Source organism: Rhinoraja longicauda, chromosome 5 (assembly GCF_053455715.1).
Source record: "Rhinoraja longicauda isolate Sanriku21f chromosome 5, sRhiLon1.1, whole genome shotgun sequence".
Taxonomy (NCBI): Eukaryota; Metazoa; Chordata; class Chondrichthyes; order Rajiformes; family Arhynchobatidae; genus Rhinoraja; species Rhinoraja longicauda.
The window spans coordinates 54,145,852-54,169,644 of record NC_135957.1 but is presented as its reverse complement, the minus strand read 5'-3'; the positions used below and the strand labels follow the sequence as shown (position 1 = coordinate 54,169,644).

Sequence of the window (23,793 nt, the reverse complement as noted above, 5' to 3'; positions counted from 1 at the left end):
AACAGGATCGTTCCGAGTCAGCATGGATTTACGAAGGGAAAATCATGCTTGACTAATCTGGAATTTTTTGAGGATGTAACTAGGAAAATTGACAGGGGAGAGCCGGTGGATGTGGTGTACCTTGAATTTCAGAAAGCCTTCGACAAGGTCCCACATAGGAGATTAGTGGGCAAAATTAGAGCACATGGTATTGGGGGTAGGGTACTGACATGGATAGAAAATTGTTTGACAGACAGAAAGCAAAGAGTGGGGATAAATGGGTCCCTTTCAGAATGGCAGGCAGTGACTAGTGGGGTACCGCAAGGCTCGGTGCTGGGACCGCAGCTATTTACAATATACATTAATGACCTGGATGAAGGGATTAAAAGTACCATTAGCAAATTTGCAGATGATACAAAGCTGGGTGGTAGTGTGAGCTGTGAGGAAAATGCTATGAGGTTGCAGGATGACTTGGGCAGGTTGTGTGAGTGGGCGGATGCATGGCAGATGCAGTTTAATGAGTACTGTGTGCAGTTTTGGTCTCCAAATTTGAGGAAGGATATTCTTGCTATTGAGGGCGTGCAGCGTAGGTTTACTAGGTTAATTCCCGGAATGGCGGGACTGTCATATGTTGAAAGACTGGAGCGGCTAGGCTTGTATACACTGGAATTTAGAAGGATGAGAGTGGATCTTATCGAAACATATAAGATTATTAAGGGGTTGGACACGTTAGAGGCAGGAAACATGTTCCTAATGTTGGGGGAGTCCAGAACCAGGGGCCACAGTTTAAGAATAAGGGGTAGGCCATTTAGAACGGAGATGAGGAAAAACGTTTTCAGTCAGAGAGATGTAAATCTGTGGAATTCACTGTCTCAGAAGGCATTGGAGGCCAATTCTCTGAATGCATTCAAGAGAGAGCTAGATAGAGCTCTTAAGGAGAGAGGAGTCAGGGGGTATGGGGAGAAGGCAGGAACGGGGTACTGATTGAGAATGATCAGCCATGATCACATTGAATGGTGGTGCTGGCTCGAAGGGCCGAATGGCCTACTCCTGTACCTATTGTCTATTAAGTCTGGACATCCAGGCTTCAATCTCCTGTACATTCTCTAAGAAAGTAGAAGAGAGAAAAGAGAATGGCCAGGTTGGTAGGTATTTCTCCAACACTACATTGCAATCCAGCCTTCCTGATGCAATGCACTGTGAAGATGAACTAGATAGAAGGAAGTGACAAACCTGTGATGAACAGGGCTATGTTCGCCATTCTAATCTAGGTTTTGCTGGTCAAGAGCAGAGCAGTTGCCATCCCAGGATGAGATACATCCCAGCAGAATACTTTCAATAGCACATCCACAAAAGTTTAAGAGAATCCTCGTGTACATACCAAATCTTCTCCAATGTCTACGTCAGCAAAATCTCTGATGCACTTCCTTGATCACCTTATCAGAGATCACCTTATAGTTTACTGATAATAAGGATTGCCTGGAATTTAGAGCTGCCAACCATCTCTGCAGCAGGCCCATTAGTGAGGACAAGTTGGTGTACACCCCTTCATTTCAAGAGGTCAACAATAAACTCTTTGTCCTGCTGATGTCAAGGTTATTGTCCCGACACCATGACACATGATTATCAATCTCTTCGATACAGTGGTATCCATCAGTGGCGGACAGATGGTGTACCATGGTTTCTGCAGGCAGTGAAAAAAGCTTAATGGCATGCTGGCCTTCATAACAAGAGGAGTAGAGTATAGGAGCAAAGAGGTCCTTCTGCAGTTGTACAGGGCCCTGGTGAGACTACACCTGGAGTATTGTGTGTAGTTTTGGTCACCAAATGTGAGGAAGGACATTCTTGCTAATGAGGAAGTGCAGTGTAGGTTCACGAGGTTAATTCCTGGGATGGCTGGACTTTCATATGTTTGGCTTGTATTCACTGGAATTTAGAAGGATGAGAGGGGATCTTATTGAAACATATAAGATTATTTAAGGGATTGGACATGCTAGTGGCAGGAAACATGTTCCTGATGTTATCATATCATATCATATCATATATATACAGCCGGAAACAGGCCTTTTCGGCCCACCAAGTCCGTGCCGCCCAGCGATCCCCGCACATTAACACTATCTTACACCCACTAGGGACAATTTTTACATTTACCCAGCCAATTAACCTACATACCTGTACGTCTTTGGAGTGTGGGAGGAAACCGAAGATCTCAGAGAAAACCCACGCAGGTCACGGGGAGAACGTACAAACTCCTTACAGTGCAGCACCCGTAGTCAGGATCGAACCTGAGTCTCCGGCGCTGCATTCGCTGTAAAGCAGCAACTCTACCGCTGCGCTACCGTGCCGCCTTTGGGGAGTGCAGAACCAGGGGCCACAGTTTAAGAATATGGGGTAGGCCATTTAGAACGGAGATGATGAAAAACGTTTTCACCCAGAGAGTAGTGAATCTGTGGAATTCTCTGCCTCAGTGGAAGCCGATTCTCTGGATGCTTTCAAGAGAGAGTTAGATAGAACTCTTCTTCTTCGTGCGTTTGAGGCAGCAGAAGTTATGAAGCTGCTTCTGCTTCTTCTGTCTCTGTTTGTTGTCATTCGCCTGACTGAGGTCAGTTGTCAGGGCTCACCACGGGGAGGTCGACAACGTGAGCCCCGATAGAACTCAAAGATAGCGGAATTAAGGGATATGGAGAGAAGGCGGGAAAGGGGTATTGATTGTGGATGATCAGCCATGATCACAGTGAATGGCAGTGCTGGCTCGAAGGGCCAAATGGCCTACTCCTGTACTTATTGTCTATAAAACCCATGTGGTCTCAGGGAGAACGTGAAAACTTCACACTGATAGCACCCGAGATCAGGATCGAACCTGGGACTCTGACACTGTGAGGCAGCAGCTCTACCAGCTGCACCACTATGCTGTCCTCATTGCCAGAGATCGCCCCTGATTTTAGCTTGTAGCCCATGATGGAATACAGGTCTTGCCACAGTCGCCTAGCACTGGCTTGATTGAATTGAGCCTCCAGCTTGTTTTGGAAGTCTCTCTTGGCATCCCTGATGGTCTTGCAGAAATCATTGCTTGGCCTGCATCCTTCTTGAAAGCCTTGGATCTGGGCTTCAGTAGAGAGCGAATCTCCCAGTTCATCCAAGGTTTCTGGTTAGGATATCTTTGTTGGACCACAGTCATTTTGTTAATAAAAAATCCATTCTGTGTGCCCTACATTTGGTAAATCAGAAACCCAGTGCTTTCAAGCGGGAGATGCTTTCTTTTCTTTAGTTCATTATGGGTGTGTCAGAATGGAGATTGGATGACACTTCCTAATGCGAGTTTACAGAAATCATTTGTATAAGCTTCCAAATGGCTTATTGATTAGTATGATGGAGCTGGACAGGTGATTCTCTGCCAGCCACATCTCAGTGTCATTTTACATGAGTCACAATCGGTATTCCTCATTCTTTCTGTACCTCGTCAGATTATGATAACTAATAATATGTTTAAATGTAAATATATAAGATTTCATGCAGCACTTCATAACATACAGAAATTAATAATAAATGGGCAGTACTGAATTTCTGAGCATTGTATCAGTATGTTTCTTTCTGGATATTTTTTGTTAACTGTCAATGTTTGTGAAATATGTACTCAAATTCAATAGACAATAGACAATAGGTGCAGGAGGAGGCCATTCGGCCCTTCGAACCAGCACCGCCATTCAATGTGATCATGGCTGATCATTCTCAATCAGTACCCCGTTCCTGCCTTCTCCCCATACCCCCTGACTCCGCTATCCTTAAGAGCTCTATCTAGCTCTCTCTTGAATGCATTCAGAGAATTGGCCTTCTGAGGCAGAGAATTCCACAGATTTACAACTCTCTGACTGAAAAGGTTTTTCCTCATCTCAGTTCTAAATGGCCTACCCCTTATTCTTAAACTGTGGCCCAATTCTAACCTAAGGCAGCAAATAAGCTTTTACCCTTTGGCCCAATTTTAACAATAGTGATTTTTTTCCACGCATATTTAGTAACCATACTAGTTATATTAAACAACCAGTTATGCATTTTTTCTGAACTTGCAACGTAAAGAGTGCTAACTCTTTGTCTGAAGAAGGATCCCGGCCCGAAACGTCACCCATCCTTTTTCTCCAGAGATGCTGCCTGACCCGTTGAGTCACTCCAGCACTTTGTGTCTATCCAAAGAATACTAATCCTTGACTTACACTAGTTGTGAATTAACTAATCACCTGCTTAATTAGCAGTAAAAGAACCCCTAGTCCCTCAAAACATTTTTCTACACTGGTACCTCACATAGCACTCAGGATGTATTCCCAAGTACAAGAACACTCATGGACACAGCACAAAAAAGTGCCACTTTTGCATTGAGCATTTAGAGAGGTAAACTACTTTCTTCTTTGTGTTTCTCAGTGGGAACTAATTTAAACTAGCATGAAGAGAAGAAGGTCTGTGAATCGTGGCAGTGTGTGGTATTGTTACATGATCACCTCTCATCCCTTTCCTGGTTCCACCCACTTACTACCATGTATTTCACCCATTAGATTCCTCCCCTCACCTAGTTCCAACTGCCTTTCATTTCTCCCTTAACAATTCCCATTATCACCTTCCTTACTTATCAGATTCCAGCACGGGCAGTGTTCGGGTCCTAGCTTATCACCTCTCAGTAGCTGTGTCCATCTTCACCCTTTGTCCCTCCACCTAGTTCCACATAGGTTTTTTCTCTTTGTCTGCTTCCACTGGTCTTGCCTCTATCTTCCAATTATATCCCCCCCCCCCCCCTTCCCATCTCCAATGGGTTGCCATCCTTCACCGCTCCTCGGTCCACCCATCACCCTCTCCTCTTTATATTGGGTATCGCCCCTCTCCCCTCTCAGTCCTGATGCAAGGTCTCGACACAAAAGATCAATTGTTTCTTCCCCGATCTCCATAGACACTGCTCGGCCAGCTGAGTTCCTCCAGCAGTTTGTTTTTAGCTGTGCGGGGACCCTGGCATGAATCCAGTCCTGGATATGTAGAGAGATTGCCTATGAGAGTTGTTGTGGGGCAGGCCTGGACTGAGATGTGGATTATTGTTGGGGACAGGACAGACCTGCATATGTTGTCAAACCATCTGGATCCTCTGGTTTCTCTCATCATCACCAGTTGGATGTGATGGAAGCTGCTGTCTCCATTCTGTACCATACATTTGGTAAATTAGACATCCAATTTGTTCATGGTGCTGCCAATCCCCAGTAATGACCTGCCCTCATCATGTTGGCCAGGGTACAGGCTAACTCCCTATTCTCAGCACTGAATGGGTTCACTGGCCTACCCTAATACTCCTTCATAATCAGCCTCTCCACGCCAAGCCATGGAGTGATTCACCCTTAGAGGGAGTTCCAATGAAGGGAAGGGATTGGCACCAAGCTTGCAACGCAGCAATGCACAGAGCCTATTAGCAGTGAGTGTTCATGCTGGAGAGCAGAAGATTTATAATGAATCAGAGTTCTGCAGGATAGCGCTCAGCAGGGTACCAGTGTAATTCCTTATTGCTTCTTTGGAGATTCTTTCCAAACAGCTAATGATGCGCTTTGGATTTTTCTGTTGCTAATGGTTGCTACGGAAAAAGGATGTGAATATCTTTTAAATCTAGATGTGGCTGAAATGTCATTGCAAGCATGAAAATTATAGCCTGTAGCCTTTACAACTGCTCTGAAGGCTGTGATTGCTTCCTGATAAACGTGGCACTTCAAGCTGCATGACTTTTAACAAACTTCATTTTTCCATTCTGTCAAATGCAATTTATTTGAGTTCTATGGTTATAAAATAAACTGTCTTTGTTGGGTGTGAACGTAGCAGACTTACATTATGGTCAAGGTTTTTTCTTGTTGCAAATAATTTTGGGAATCACATAACAAATGATTGCCTTAATCTTGTGGGTAATGTACTAGTGCTGATTCCAGGTTGATTGATTTATTGTAATCTCTTATAAACAATGATTTTCTTCCATTTTATACAACATGTTTATCTTTGTGGAGACACAAGGATCTGCTGGTGTTGGAATCTTGCATAGAACCCAAATTGCTGAAACAACTCAGTGGGTCAGGCAGCATCTTTGAAAGACATGAATGGGTGATGTTTTAGGTAGGGACCCTTCTTCAGAGCCTGAAGAAGTCGCCTGACCTGAAACGGCACCTATTCATGTCCTCCAGAGATGCTGCCTGATGCACTAAGTTACTCTAGCACTTTCTCCTTTATGTTTAGTTTCATCATATGCTAATTAACACACATATCATTATAATTTTGAATATTATATTTTATATAAAATAGTTTATAGTACTTCTTGAACTACATTATGTCTTTTAAATTGCAAGATAAATAAGAGAATTCCTCTTATGAGTTATCATATATTTATATACAATAGCACATAAGAATTTGAATAAACTCTCAAGAGATTTGTACTAGAATTGCTATGATTTTAGTAGTTCTAATTGCTTGTAGAAAACATATTTACCAGCCTCTTGGATTTGCCTATAATTAACTCTACTTCTGGGAAATAATTTCTTTAAAATACAGTTTGTTACAGTTCCTTGGCCGGATGATTGCATCAAGCAGGAAAATCAGTTATTCAGTAGTTTGATCTACTGCTACAGCCACACATGAATTATATCAAGGGATGTCTTTAAATGAGAGTGTAACAGTATGAAAAATTGTATGAATAAAGTATAAGACAGGTGGTGCAAAAGCACATTTATTATATGAAACATTGTTTGATAAAAATTATGCCAATGTTTCAAAACTAATTGTGTAATTTGAAATGAATTGATTTTGAGACAGTTTTTGAAAATGCAAAACCTGCCCGAATTAATGCAAGTTTTCTTTCTTTCTGCAGCACAAAGAAATAGACAAATTAAAAATGTGAAAAATGCATTGTGAAGTCAGTCTATTTTGCAAGATTTGTTGATTTACATAACCACTCACAATTTGAATTGGCAATATTTCATTCCTTTATATGTTCTAATACGGTGCAATGCATCAACAGGCATAAACAGTAATTGTACAGTCTGCATTTTGTTTGGTTTCTTCATTGAAATCTTCTGATTAAAATGAATAAAACATAATTAACATTGACTGGATATTTAGTTTGGTTTTGAAAACCACAATTACATTTTATACATCATTTCAACCTTTCATTTACTAAATTATTTAGCTATCATATCACAAATCAGTTCCATGGAAGAGAGGTCTTCTTCGACAAAGCAGCTTGATGGCTGGAGGTCTTCAATTATATTGGGCTTTCTGCACCTGTCTGAGGCCTTATTTTCAGTTCTTCAATCAATAGTCAATAGTCGTTTATTTGTTACATACACATAAATGTGTAGTAAAATGAAACATTACCCGCAGTTGAACAATAAGACCAATAAGATTAATCAATAAAAATGCAATAACACATACAAACAGGACCCCAAAGGATTCCCAGGACTCTAAATGTTTCCTTTTGTTAAATTTTAAGAATGCGGGGAATAAATTAGTTTGTTTTCGGACTACTTTTCACAATAGAAGAGTGAAGTTTGCACTTTATGTTAGCCTCTTTCCTATTATATCACACATCAAGGGGGATGGAAGAATATATCCTGTTGTTTCATGCAATTTACTTTGTATTCACTAGTTTTCTGCTTATGCTGCAGTGTGAGGAGAAAGATTTTCAGCAGAAACCTTCCACCTTAAAATTCCATGGGCACAAAAGAAATGAAGGATCACAATTCCCTGTGTTAAGCAACATTTTATCATCACACAGTAGAAGTTTCTCCAGTGACATTGAATTCTGATGGAAATGTATAAAGCAGAATTTGGGATAGAATCTTGATGCAGGAAAAATGTAAACAAAAGCATCTTCCCCTCTCCCAGGTTACATTAGGTAAACAACTTCTGTTTTTTTAGGCAGTTTCTTGTGATTCCTTGGAAATATACCAAGTGCACTCCACTAGCTGCATGTCACCTGGCCAGAGCAGACATTGATTCTGCCTAACGAATGAAACAATGATTGAAAATTCAGAGGGCTTAATTATTGGGCTCATCATTCTCGGCAGAGTCAGATTTATATACAATGGATACAGGCCCTTTGTCCCATCATGTCTGTGCACACCATCAAACATCCATTTACACTGATCCCACACAACCCATCAACTCCCTCCAGATTCTACCACACAAGGGACCAATTTGCAATTGCCAATTAACCACTGTTTGGGTTGTGGGCAGAAATTGGAGTACCCAGAAGAAACTCATGCAACCACAAGGCGATAATGCATATTCCACACCAGCTGCACTGGAGGTCAAGATTGATCTTGGTTTGCCAGAGATGTACAGGATGCACAAAGAGATTGATAACCTTGTCTCTTTGGACAATCCAAGGATACTCTCTCTCTCAGAATAGAAGGTTGCCAGAAGCAATCTGTTGCTACAACATCATAAGACATTTTATTCATTATTTTATATTTATCCAATGTCTCCTTTTCATTAGTACAAAATTAATTTCAAATGGTGACTATCTGTTACAGATATCAAACTGACCACTTATGAATTGAAGAAATTTCAAAACTTGTATTCTTTCTCTTTAAGGTATTCAAATAATAATCAAAAACTAGAAATAGAAAGTGATATTGAAATAAATGACAATGAAATCAATGGAGCACAATGCATATACAGTGAAATCAATGGAGCACAAAGCACACATAACACATTCACAGCATATATGAATGTGTACCGATTTCTGCACATAAATCTTTCAGATTTTAATCATCATCACTCATCATTCTAATCAAACATCACTCTATGGAACCTGTAAAAGTGCAACTGGCATCTTTCTGAAGTTTGAATAATTTACCACTCAACTTTATTAATATGCTGTTTGCTAAACGCCCTCCCACATTGATCCTCCACTGATCCTTCTGGTATTTAAGTTGCAACTAAATGTTTGCTGACTCAAAATCTCCTTCTACAAGTCCCATTCAGTACTTTAGTAGTATTCAGCTGTAAGCTCCTTTTGTTAGTTTTACCATTGTGCTGAGCAAACAAGACCTGCCCATTTCGGACAGATTTAGATGACATGGCCCTTCATGTCAATTATTGTGCAATGGTAAATAGACAAGTGAACAGTGTCCGAGGCCCAAATGAAGTGTTATTAGTAATAACACAATAATTGTACTTACTGAATATAACTCTTCAGAATCAAAGTAACCTATGCATAATTATGTTGCCTGTGGAAAAACAAACCAGGTTCTCAACCTAATTTCAATAATTTCTGTGATCTACACAATGTACCAAAATGACATTCCTGTTGAATTTACAATATCTTTCCTTGTTGTTGATGCCCATTTGCATTTAATTGCTGATGGATATCACTGGAATCTATGATTTTATTTTAAATAATAACACAAAGAACAAATCACTCTTCTGCCACCGAACACTATATCGAATAGCAAAATAATGGGATATATAGAAATTAATAAAATATTTCATTAGCATTATTATGTACATGGTCAACCATGTGGAAAACTGAATAATAGCAATTGATAAGCAGACTTGATCACATAATTCAACAACTGCATCAAACCATCATGTTTTCTGTTGCAGGACACCAACCTGATTATGACCTTTAACATATCCAAGCATCATTCTTGGTGGATGGAGAATGGACCAGGATGTGTGGTGGTGACAATAACTGACACGCCAGAATGGGTACCAGAGGATCATCGTTACATTTACGTCAGAGGGTGCCTGCTAGGATACCAGTATATAGAAGTGGCACATAGTTCACTACAGGTTATCTTTGCAGTAAGTACTTCCAGTGACTTTCGACAGTTCACGTAATATAATTTATGTGGAAGATTCACAAATACATCTGCTGTAACTTTGGAAGAAGCTATTCTGAGAAAATAGTCTTTAAGTTTTAGTTTTAGAAATACAGCGCGGAAACAGGCCCTTCAGCGCACCGAGTCCGCACCCACCAGCGATCCCCACACATCACACTATCCTACACACATTAGGGACAATTTTACATTTATACCAAGTCAATTAACCTACAAACCTGTACGTCCTTGGTGTTTGGGAGGAAACCAAAGATCTCTGAGAGGTCACGGGGAGAACGTACAAACTCCGTACAGACAGTACCCGTAGTCTGGATGGAACCCAGGTCTCTGGCGCTGTAAGGCAGTAGCTCTACCGCTACGCCACCGTGCCACCTGCCAGTTTATGGCCATTTTCTGGGGATCTTGCAGTTACTTGAGCAAGGATACAGTAGTTATATGGGAAAATTGGCTTCCATTCCACCAGAAATCCAGCCCTCATGTCTCAAAACTTACCTAATGGAATGGACTGAAGAAAACAACAATTTTTTTTTGTTCAGAGTCCTAAGTGAGAATCTTGCATAATTGTTGTAAGGAATTTTGACAGAATAAAGGAATTTAGAGAGTTGAAAAGATTTTGATAATTATACCAATTGGCAAAAGTAGTTACGTAAAATGTGAATTTAGTTATCGAAGCTGTGGAAGAAAGGAAATTCTCAGACAGGTGAGTGATTCTGTAATCTTGGAAATGATAAATCAGCTGTTGGGATTGTTCTTTCTGCTGTGAAATTCTTGCCAAATTAGAATCAAATGGAGACGTAAGGAACTGCAGATGCTGGTTTACAAATAAAGACACAAAGTGCTGGGTTAACTCATCTCTGGGCTGCATCTCTGGAGAGCATGGATAACAGATATTTCCGGTTGGGTCTGAAGAAGGGTCCCAACCTGAAATGCCGCCTATCCATATTCTCCAGAAATGCTAACCCATTGAGTTACATCAGGGAGTATAAGAGGAGTATATCAGTCTGAAGAAGGGTCTCGACCCGAAACGTCACCCATTCCTTCTCTCCCGAGATGCTGCTTGACCTGCTGAGTTACTCCAGCATTTTGTGAATAAATCGAGTTACATCAGGGCTTTCACTTCTCTTGTGATCATGGAACAAAATCCCACTCTTAGAAAAAATTACAGGTTTGGGAAAGGGATGGAGTCTACGATGGTGCGCTGGAGCTTATAATTAATATGAAATGTCCAAAGGAATGCTAAGTAAAAGTGTATCAATATTGTAAGACTAGAACAATTACAGGACCAATTATTAGATCTCAATGGGATTGAAGACCTTGAAGATATGGTGATTCTTCAGGAATTGTTGGAATGGTGGTAAACATGGCTGGATTTAGGGTCTAACGTCCCAAGAAGTGAGTCACTCTGGGTTCACGCTGGTGTTCAACGACTGGAACTCCGAAAAAAAAGCAGGATATTGTTTTTTTCAACGTGGTCTCTGCCAAAGAATTGTTGTGAACAATATTAAGAAATGTTCTGTAATGGGTCCAGACAACATCCTATCTCAGGCTGAGGCAGTCGTCAGGCTACAAATCATACTTTTTTGAATAAGGTGAGTTCCCCAGGTACTCTGACCCATCTGCGACCCACCAGACACTTGATGGTCCTTCATCTGATGTATCATGGTAGAGAAAACATCCAGGGACATCACCCCAGTTAATTTGCTGGGCCAAGTATTTTTTCATTGTGTTCTGTTCAAGAATGGCAGAGCCATTCGGCAATGATAAGGCTAAGAAGTTTGGGTTAATGAAATTCAGAGGAAGCAAATGGCAGAAATGGTAGGTAGGGTTTGAATTCTGAAAAATAGTTGTTGAGTTCATTGGCTTGATTTGAATGCAATGAGAAGCAACAGACGTTTATCCTGAGCTGTGTTCAGGTCTAAAGATTAGTTCAATTTCAGGAATAAGAAAATCGTTTTGTAAATATTTCAATAAAGCTCATTGTTTGATGAATCTTGATTATCTTGCATCTGAACCCATTAGACTCATTCATTTTGAGTACATCCCCCCCGTTATGTTTTCAATTATATCAGATACGCCATTAAACAATGCCAGGTACTGTAAGATTGCTGTTCTCTATGACCAAGAGTCTTCTCTAATTAACTATCTAAGATACCGTTGGACAGCTGATTATTTAAACTAAAGGAACTTAAAGGGAGCCAGCAACATTTCTTCACTGTACCAATTAAGCAGTGGTGGGTTGTCTTGTAAGTTCAATGGTAAAGCAATGAAAATAAGACAGCAGAAAAGAGATGGTCCTATGCTATAATCGTTAAATGCTACCAACTAATATTATATTAGTCACATTCTTCCTTTAATAATAACCATCAAAATACTATCCTCTCTGGGAGTGGTTTACTTTAACACCAAGTTAACACATGGTGCTTGTGATAATGGACTGCCCTTCCAGATCTATTCATGCACCTATTCCTTTGATATAAACTCCCTTCTCCATTAAGACCTTGTGATCTTCTGGGCTTATATTCACTGGAATTTAGAAGGATGAGAGGGGATCTCATAGAAATATATAAAATTCTTAAGGGATTGGACGGGTTAGATGCATGAAAAATGTTATTGATGTTGGGGGAGCCCAGAACCAGGGGTTACAGTTTAAGAATAAGGGGTAGGCCATTTAGGACTGAGACGAGGAAAAACGTTTTCACCCCAGGAGTTGTGAATCTGTGGAATTCTCTGCCACAGAAGGCAGTGGAGGCCAATTCACTGGATGTATTCAAGAGAGAGTTTGATATAGCTCTTAGGGCTAATGGAATCAAGGGATATGGGGAGAAAGCAGGAACGGGGTACTGATTCTAGATGATCAGCCATGATCATATTGAATGGTGGTGATTGCTCGAAGGGCCAAATGGCCTGCTCCTGCACCTATTTTCTATGTTTCTATATTTCTGTGATCTAGGGTGTAATGTATTGGGTCACCATTGCCTTCTGTCATATCTGGCATCACTCTGTAGGCATCACACTCACTTTTTTTTCCAATCCTTAAGGTGGCAAGTCTTGGTGATACAATATCTCTGTGGTGGCTGCCTGTCTGCTATTTTATATAAATTTTACTTACTATTATTAACTTATTAATGAAACAATATTAATTAATATTCCTGAACCATTTTGCCTGGTCCATGAACAACATCTGCAAATTCATTTGTAAAATGTTGCTTACATAGGGCACCTTTATCAATTCCATTTATTATTCTATGCTACTTCCAAATATAAGGGTATCACCTTTTCGGTCTACTATGATGATCTCCACCTTGGATTTCTTTAGATTCTTTGGGAGTTTACCACTTTCAGAGGATATCTCTCAGCATGCTTCAGAGTGGTCTTGTTGTGCATTGACACCTTTTGTCTCCTTGGTTTTAACGACATAGTCTCAGGGTTGATGTCCCGCTTTAGGATTACATTGTTTATTATTGCTCCCATGTCAAGTATAAATGTTATTAGTTGTGTATAATGAAAGAGTCCTTGCCAATGTTTCATTTCTAGGCAGATTACAATATGCCATAATGTATCTGATATGTTCTTCAGGGTCTCATTTGAGGGTATTATGTGCTGGTTCGATTCTCATTCCTTATGACAAATAAATACAATAATTTACTGTCCACTTTACCAGGTATGGCTCAATTTTAAATGCAAGATTTTCCTGTCATTACTCCCAGTCTTTAAATGATTTACTTGCTAAAAATGTTGCAGCTTGGGCAACTTGTATTTGCTTCATTGTGCAATACCTCGGGTGAAACAAAACATTTGTGTTCTTCAGCCTGCATTTAAATGTTAATTGGATTGTGAGGAATCACATTTGCCATTTGGTGCTCCCATACAACATCCAAAATTCATCAACCAGTACTTTGATACAGTATCTTCTCCCCTTCCTTGTCTAAGTTACTAAGGTAATTATTTAAACTAACAACCACAGATATTTTGTTTGAAGAAGAATTTATAGAAAGGCAGACAGTATTTTTCAGCTGTGTACCTACTCCACAGAGCTAGCCATCTTCCAACAATTTCTACACTAAAATAGTGTTTCAATTACACAGAGAGCAGTTGTCACCTGCTACAATTCTTAAAGTGGAAGTGAAAAATATATGTGATATGCAGAGCTCAGAACAAGCTGTGACCTCTTTATTCAACAGTTCATCTCATACCACCATACTGGCAGTTTGTGATTACTTGTACTGAAGGGAACTTCACTTCTGGGATGGTGGTGCTTTGTCAATCCCATCTGCTGTCCCATTCTACTTCCAATTAATGGAGTGATACTTAAACATTATTGTAACTCAGAGGACAGTCAGTCATGTAACATAGTCCTTTAAAAATTAACAACCATACAGAAAAATCATTGCTCACAACCAATATTACATATAAAGCTGGTACAAACAATAGAAATTATGCCGAATGACACTTTTCTATTTTTTAAAATATTGTAATTCTATTTAATTCCTTGAAGTAGGCATATTATTTTTCTTTCATACCCCAGGCTCTCACTGTATTCCAGACTAGTTTAGAAATAATTCTGGAAGTAAAGCATCCGCAATGTTGTGCCACTCAGTGTGATTGTGGCTGATCGTCCAAATTTGGTATCCTGTTACACCATTCCCCTGTATCCTTTGAACCCTGTCACTGTACGAACAATATCTGGTTGCTTCATGAATATATTTAATGACTAGGCTTCACCTGCTTTGTGGTAGAGAATTCCAAGGGAAGGGATTTCTCATCATCACAGTCCTAAATGATCTATCCCTTTCCTTAAGACTATGATTCATTGTCCACCACTCTGCAGCCATTTGGAACATTCTTTTTTTTCCAGTTTCTACGAGAGTACCTCTTATTCTTTAAACTCCAGTGAATAAAAGCCTGAATGACCCAATTTCTCTTAAGATGCATAGGAAGGCTTTAGAATAAATTTCTTTTGACATCTGAGTTAATGAACATTCTTCCAAGGGGAAAAAATTTAATCTCACGATTCTAGAAGATTTAAAACATCAATATACCTACAAATTAGGAGCCAATCTGGTCAGGCTTCCGTACAGGCTAACATGCATGCCAACAGCAAAAACAGCATTAAGAACACACAACAAAAAGATTTTATAACCAATTGATGAGAACGAGACTGCAGTTCGGTCAGTTCCAGATGTGAATGATGATAGACAGTTAGATTAGAATGGTCACAAAATGGCTTTGGTGACAGATTAAACAAAATCCCAAGGCTTTTTATACCTACATTAAATACAAGAGGTTAACAGGGAGAAGGTAGGACTGCTCAAGGATAAAGGAAGGAGTTTGTGCTTGGAGTCTGGGAATGTAGGCGAGGTACTAAATTAATACTTTCTGCATCTGTTTTACTAAGGAGAAGGACAGTAAGATTGGTATGGAGAATACTAATATGCAAGGACAGTTTGAGATTAAGAAAGAGGAGGTATTGTTTCAGTTTAGTTTATTGTCACGTGTACAGAGGTACAGTGAAAAGCTTTTGTTGCATGCTAACCATTCAGCAGAAAAACAATATATGATTACAATCGATCTATTAACAGTGTATAGATACATGATAAGGAAATAATGTTTAGTGTAAGGTAAAGCCAGCAAAGTCCAATTAAGGATAGTCCGAAGGTCACCAAAGAGGTAGATAGTAGTTCAGCACTGCTCTCTTGTTGTGGAAGGATGATTCAGTTGCCTGATAACTGCTGGGAAGCAACTGTCCCTGAATCTTGTGCTGTGCATTTTCACACTTCTATACCTTTTGCCTGATAGGAGAAGGGAGAAGAGGGAGTGGCCAGGGTGCGATGTCCTTGATTATGCTGCTGACCTTGCCAAGGCAGCTTGAGGTATAAATGGAGTCAATAGAAGGGAGGTAGGTTTATGTGATGGTCTGGGCTGTGTTTACAATTCGCTGCAATATCTTGCAGTCTAGTATGGAGCTGTTCCCAGACCAAGCTGTGATGCATACTGATAAAATGCTTTTTATGGTGCATCTGTAGATGTTGGTGAGAGTTATAAGGGACATACCAAACATCCAATGCCTTTTAGGGAGGTCGTGTGTGTTTTCTGGATCATTGCTTCAATATGGGTGGTCCAGGAGAAGTTATTGCTGATATTGACTCCTTGGAATTTGAAGTTATCAGCCATCTCTACTTCGGCACCATCAATGCAAACTGGGGTATGTGGAAACGTTGCTTCCTGGAACTCTTGAAGAGCACTAAGGGGGGTGAATTCAAAGGACTTGAAAAGATCTATTCCAGGTTATTGAGAAAGACAAGAGACGAGGTAGAGGAAGATCTTTGCATCTTTTCCAGCCACAGGCGTGGTACCAGACGACCGTAGAGTAGCTAAAGTTGTTTCTTTGTTTAAGAGGGGGAGTGGAGAGAATCCAGGGAATTATAGGCCGGTGAGCCCCACATCAGTGGTAGGAGATCTATTGGAGAGGATTCTTTGGGATAAGATTTACTCCCATTCGTAAGAGAATGGGTTAATTAGGGACAGTCATCAATGGCTTTATGCACAGCAGGTCACGTCTTACTAATTTGATGGAGTTTTTGGAGGTGGTGACAAAGCTAATCGATGAGGGAAGAGCAGTGGATGTGGTCTACATGGATTTTAGTAAGGCATTTGATTAAGCCCCCCGCCCCATGGTAGGCTGATTAAAGAGATTAGGATGCAGGGGATTAACATTGATTTGGTTGTATGGATTCAGAACTGATTTACTGAGAGAAGGCAGAGGGTTGTGGTGGAAGGAGAATATTCATGCTGGAGGTCTGTGGCCAGTGGAGTTCCACGAGTAGTGTAGTTTCACAGGGATCTGTACTGAAACCTCTGAAATAAATATTTGTAATACATATAAATCACTTAGATAGAAACATAGATGGGTTGGTTCATAGGTTTGCTGATGACACCAAGATTGCTGAGGTTGCCGATATTGGGGAAGGCTGTCAAAGTATACCGCGGGATATAGATCAGCTGCAAAGATGGTTGTGAAAATGGCAGATGGAGTATAATCCAAGCAGTGTAAGGTATTCCACTTTGGGAGATCAAAGGTAATGTGAAAATATACAATTAATGGCAAAAGCCATAACAGCATTGATGAACAGAGGGATCTTGGTGTCGAAATCCATAACTCCCTGAAAGTGGCAAGACAGATAGATAGAATGGGAAAGAAGTTATTTGGGATGCTTGCCTTCATTGGTCAGGGCATTGTGTATGAGAGTCAGGAAGTCATGATGCAACTTTCTAAACCTTTGGTTAGGCAGCATTTGGAATATTGCTTGCAGTAACAAGAAGGATGTGGAGGCTTTGGAAAGGGTACAGAGAAAGTTTACAGAATGTTGCTTGGTTTAGAGGGTTTCAGCTAGAGGGAGAGTTTGGACAGACTTGTATTGTCTTCTCTGAAACTCCAGATGTTGTGGGGAGACCTGATAGAAGTATATAAAATTATGTGAGACATAGATAGAATAGACAGTCAGAACTTTTTTCCCAGGATGGAAAATCAAATACTAGAGAGCAGCACTTTAAGATGAGAGGGGCAAAGTTTAAAGGAGATGTGCATTGGTAAGTATTTTACCGAGAGGGTGGTGCATGCCTCGAACACAATGCCAGGGGTGGTGGTGAAGGCAGATAATTTAAGAGACTTTTGAAAAGGCACACAGATATGCAGGGAAAGGAGGATATGAATTATGTGCAGGCAGGTAAGAGTTAGACGTTGCATCATGTTCGGCACAGATATTGTGAGTCAAAGGATCTGTTCCTGTGCTGTATTGTTCTTTCTTCGGTGTCAAGCTTCATTTCCCATGCATATTTTGCATCAATTAATGAAGATTAGTCACTGAAGAAGTGGTCATTATGATGAGTCGATTGATATTTGTCAGATGAGCAAAGTTTTCAGTGAGAAATGTCGCCAGTGGGGCTGCAAAGGAGATATGGGAATAAAGGGAATAATGTTTTTCAAGAGGACATCATACTGCTTATCAAATAAATGAGGATTATGCTGTCTCATACGTGGCATTTTTGATGAAAGCAACACGCCATGCAATATCTTTACTTCCTGCTCATTTGCTAAGCTGTGCCCACTAGTCATTTCTTTCGTTTTCTAATTGCCTCAGGACATAATTAAATTACTCCATGAAACTTATGTTTTTGATGTGAGGAGTAGAAATTCAGAAGGCAGAACTATGGCGATGAGGTTTTAAAGTTAATCTAAAATAAAGCCATCTGCCTAGATTTCAATAAACATCAAAACCATGTGATGCATTTATACTCCTTGATTTATGCTGTATTAATTTCTTAATGTTGCCTTGTCATGGACAGGTTAAATATCGTTCTTGTTTCTGCTCTGATATCCCGTTAGAGTAATGGTTTGTTGTAAATACTAACATAAGTTGGCAAGTTTGAAATTGAATTATTCAATTCAATTCAATTCATAAGTAACTTTACTTCTGCTCTTTTTAATGAAGTTGGCAAGTTTGAAATTTGCTTTGTTGGTAGTAACATTAGCATATTCAACGCAAACATCTGCATTGACATACAAATCAAGATCCAAACTACGGATCTTATCCAATAAATCATATCAACTGTAGTAGAAAGCCATGGACTTTTATCTAATAACAAATATCGCCAGTCATTCATCAGCCAGTTTGAGCCTCATAGATTTGCAGGTACAATACATCAGTGGATTTGAGAACCAATCAATATCTGGTTCTGGACACCTAACAGCACTCATGGATCGACTGAGCACCTCCTCCACTAAGTGCTAACAGTTGAGCTTATTGTGTATAAAGTAACATTGCTTTTGAGTAATTTACTCCCATATCACTGCCCATGTCTCTCCATAAATATTATGCATGAGGAAACTACAACATCCACACAGAATGTTGTTATGGCAGAAAAGTAACCACAAGAGAGAAGAGTATCCACCCCACCTATTCTGAGCTTGAAGCCTGATGTGAAAGTTACCTAATTTACTCAATGCAGCTCAGTTGGAAGTAGTTGGAAGGCAAAAAATTGATTGGCTCCCAAATTGAGCTACCCAACAGTTCACGTTTGATATTAACATAGCTTAGTAGAGCACAGGAACAAGCCCTTTAGCTCACGATATCTGCGCTGACAGTCGAACTGCACATTTACCTATATGTGATCGATGCCCCTCAATTTGCTGTCCGTTTTTGTGTCTGTCTAAATGCCTCTTAAATGCAGGAAAGGGGAGCAATCTTAGCACAGGGGTCCATTAAACCACAATGATTTTTTTTTGCCAATGTATGAGTAGCAGTCACGGTGGAAAAAAACAATTAATTCAGAAATGTATTTGCACAAATTTTAGGGCAATGAAACTTTCTTATACTATTTTTTAAAGTTCTCAACAGTTCATGATGTTCGACAGCATTGTTTAAAATGTGTTCTGGTCACTTTTCTGCAATGCCTCAGAACAGTCTGCTTTACTAAGAAACTTTAAATGAATTTATTTCATTTTCCAGCACTTATTTAGACTGCAATAACCCTATCAACTAACCCTTGTAGGTGCAGATGCATGCTCTGTACCACCAGCTCTCTTCCAGTAGCACGAGTAGTTCTTGAGGGCAGGGTGCATGAGACTGCCAGAAGGTGGTGGATTACATCACTCCCAGAAGGGAGTATTATACACAAGTGGGCCTGGGAGAAACTCCAGGTCTACTATAGGTGATGCCAGAGAGATAATGCAGCAATTCCCAAATTGCAGGCTAATTTTGCAAATAACACCATAAACTAATGAAAGTAGTCAAGATGAGTTGTTACAACTTTAGACATTGCCATTGCATTTCCATCTCTGCCCTCACAGTTAGCTGACACCATTACTTGCAATACACTTGCTCTCTCTCTCTCTCTCATTCACAACCTCTATTCTCCCTTCTGTCTCTTTCCACCTGCAGTTTACCTTTTCCCATCTTCCTGCTGCTGTGCTTCACTTTTTCCCATTCCCTGCTGCTCTGACTCATTTTCTCCTGTTCCTGCTGCTCTGCCTCGTTTTCTTTCTCCCATTCCATGCTGTGGTGAATGTCTCTCTCCTATCGCAATTATATCACCAGGCCAGCATATTCACTCACACAGACTGACTTGGGAAAATACTTTATCCAAATTATGATCCACATTCTGACACTGGAAACGTAGACAGTCATCCAAAAAGATGAAAATGTCAGGGCAATTCAACCATCTTTATCAATTTGTGTAGGAAGGAACAGCAGATGCTGGTTTACACCGAAGATAGACACAAAATGCTGGAGTAACTCAGCGGGACAGGCAGCATCTCTGGAGAGAAGGAATGGGTGATGTTTTGGGGCGAGGCTATCAATTGTTCTTCATCATAAACCGGAAATCTCTGCAGGAATTCCAGATGACAATGGCCCACCGATGCATAGCAAGTTGACTTCTTTAGAGGATTAAGTGTTGTACAGTGCAGAAACAAGGGTTTTAGCTCACTGTGTCCATGCCTGCCATCAGATATCCTTCCATACCACTGGGTGGCACCGCAATGGCCGCCTCACCAACAGTCTGTCTTTTCGTCTTTTTTTTGTTATTTTTAGTGTGTTTTAAAAATATGTGTTAATGTTGTCTGGTTTGTTTTATGTGGGTGGGGTCGGGGGAAATCTTTTTTCAATCTCTTACCTTGCCGGAGATGCGATTGTTTTCCGGATCGTATCTCCGGTCGCTCTGCAGCCTAACATCATGGAGCTGGAGGCCTTGCTCGGGACTGACTTTGAGCCCGACCACAGGGATGTGGAATTACCATCGGAGCCTGTAATCCCTTGCCTGGGATCGACGCTTCAACTGCAGCCTTTGGATTTCAACATCGAGGAGCTCGCAGTCTTGGGTAGAGACCGATGTCGGGAGCTCCAAACGACGCAGAAGGTTTCGACCAGCCCCGACCCGGGTCTGATCGCCCAGCGCGGGGGAGCTGAGATTCCCCCTCGATGCGGAAGCTTGATCGCACCGACACAAGGGCCCAAACGCCGCTAGTTACGGGAGGAAGATCGGCCCATTAAAGGAAGGTTCGAGGCCCCCGACCACGGGAGAACAAAAAAGGAAGGGATTTAACTGTTTTTCGCCTTCCATCACAGTGAGGAATGTGGAGGAGTCACTGTGGTGGATGTTCATGTAAAAATGTATTTTGTGTGTCTCGTTGCTTTTTATTGGTATGACTGCATAGCAAATGAAATTCCTCATATGTTGCAAAACATACTTGGCTAATAAAGTATGATTATTATTATGATATTAATCCCATGGCCCCCCAGGTCCATTCTATCTTTTTGAACATTCGCATAAATTCCATTTCCCTGCATTATATTGATATTAATAATAATAATAATATATTCCTTTATTTGTCCCACACCGGGGAAATTTGCAGTGTTACAGCAGCAAAGTGGATAGCAAGAGACATTCATTGTAAATAAAAATAAAGATAAGAACAATTGTCATAATTTACTGTGGTTTTTGTTTTTTGTTTTTTTTAATTGTTACTGTTAACTGGTCTGTTGACTGGTCTGCTGGGAGTAGAGCTGGTTGTGCAGTCTCACAGCAGCAGGAAGGAAGGACCTCCGATATCTCTACTTCACACACTTGGGGTGAAGGAGTCTGTCACTGAAGGAGCTACTCAGTGCAGTGACATTGTCCTGCATGGGATGGGAGTCGTTGTCCAGCAGCGATGTTATCTTTGCCATCATCCTCCTCTCTCCCATCACCTGTACTGAATCGAGGGGGCAACCCAGGACAGAGCTGGCCTTCCTGATCAACTTGTCCAATCTCTTCCCCTCCGCTGCTGAGATGCTGCTGCTCCAGCAGACCACTCCATAGAAAATGGCTGATGCCACCACAGTGTTGTAGAAGGTCCTTAGGAGTGCCCCCTGCACTCCAAAGGACCTGAGTCTCCTCAGCAGGTAAAGTCTGCTCTGGCCCTTTTTGTACAGTGCATTGATATTTTCGGTCCAGTCAAGTTTATTGTTAAGGTAAACACCCAGGTACTTATAAGAGTCCACTCTCCCGATGTCCATTCCCTGGATGTTCACCGGTGTCAGGGGGACGTGGCTGCGCCTGCGGAAATCCACCACCATCTCCCTGGTTTTCCCCCGTTGATCCGGATGGGGTTCCGCTGGCACCAGTCCACAAAGTCCCTGGTCAGTTCTCTGTATGCCCTGTCATCATCGTCTGTGATGAGGCCGATGATGGCAGAGTATGTCTTGCCTATTCAAGTATCTGTCTAAATGCATCCTCAAAGTAAAGGTTGTGTCTGATTCCATCACCTCCTCCCATTCCAAATATCAACTATTCTATCTATTAAAAAAAAACTTTTCTCCTCTGATCCTCTTCAAAACTACTTCCTCTGACATTGTACTAATGTCCACTTTGGTACACCTAGCATGGTGAAAATATTATTACTATCTACCCTTGTATGATTGTATATACCTCTATCAGGCCTTATTTATTTACTTTGGGGAAAACAAGCCAGTTTAAGCAATCTCATTCCATAACTTAAGTTCTCCAGTCCTTGCAACATTCTGATGGATTTTCTCTATACACTCTCTCCAGCACAATCAATTTTACCAACAGTGTGGCAACCAGAACTGCACAAAATACTCCAAATGGGTCTGCCAGTGTTTTGTAGTGTCTTAATCTTCCAACCTTGAGGTTCTATGATCTAATGTATGAAGCCAAACATGCCATGTGCCTTCTTCACTACACTATCTGTCTTGCCACTTTTAAGGAACTATAGGACTACCTGATTTTTACCTCACTATGTGGACCAGGCCCATACAGCTCCTTAAGGGCACCCTGCAGAATCATTTGTATCTAGGGAGACAAACTTTCAGAAGTTGAACAGCAGCTAAAGGCAAGTAATATCATGATATGGGTTCCAAATCAAATGAAAGTGCAGAAAAACGTAAGAGTGTCTTATGGCGAGTAATTTCCGACTTATTGTTTTAAGTAAGTTACATTTTCAATCAAATAGCTCCTTCCATCAAAGTTTAATACAAAGAATTGCAGATGCTGTTTAAAACACAAAAGGACACAAAGTGCTGGAGTAACTCAGCAGGTCAGGCAGCATCTCTGGGGAACATGGATAGGTGACATTTCAGATCGAGACCCTTCATAGGCTGAGTCAATAACAAATGAGTTGATATGCCTTTGGAAATATCAGACGAATCTTAAATTTAAATTGCACTGATAGATTATGTACAAACGAAAGTCATATCATGTCTCAGGGTTTTCTGTTTGCGAACAGATTTTTGTTGAAAGTGTTGCATAAACAATCACAAAAACGTAACCATGTTTGAAGCTTTAACATTACGCTTATTTTGTGAATGGTTTGTAAAGGCATTCAGATTTGAGTATAGCTCTCAAACTACTAAGTTATGTCTGCAATTGTAAAGTTGATTTGCCAAATGGGCGGCATTGTTGGAGATTTAGCTACAGTTTCAAATGAGGACGTGGAGCTGCTGAGTGTATGTCATGATCATGTGAAATGGTGAATATCCACAGCTGCTGTCAAGTATTAAATTAAATCAAGAGATAAAGTGCCCTTTGAACAGTGAGTAGTCCTGATATTTTGTGTTGTTTGTATTGTACTGTACTAAACATGCAATTATTGTTCCTTAAGTGTTCTAAGGGGGCCATTTGATAAACACCTGTAGCATTTGGTAATGGGCAGAACTCCTTAGCATGAAGGTATTTTACCTCTGAGGTTAACTCATGATGTGGCAGGTGCCAGGGTGGAAATGTGAAGGCACTGTGAATGTTCAGATTTCTGCCAAGATGAATCATGATGACAAATCAACTAATTCAAGTCTGTAGCGCTGAGAAACCCCTTGATGCAATGTTTAGCTGAGACTAAAAACAAAGTAGTAACTTCAGCTTGCTCTTTATGAAAGAGAAAGTTGGTGGCTTCTTCAAATAACTTTCTGGA

General features: G+C 40.6%; 1 protein-coding gene across 1 annotated transcript in view; it reads left to right on the top strand.

Annotated features, from left to right (window-relative positions):
• nkain2 (sodium/potassium transporting ATPase interacting 2) overlaps nucleotides 1-23,793 on the top strand; it is a 309,557-nt gene that overhangs the window by 244,173 nt on the left and 41,591 nt on the right. Inside the window, exon 4 of the mRNA XM_078399585.1 lies at nucleotides 9,595-9,795. Coding sequence (XP_078255711.1) covers nucleotides 9,595-9,795 — 201 coding nt within the window. The remainder of the gene's footprint in view (nucleotides 1-9,594; nucleotides 9,796-23,793) is intronic.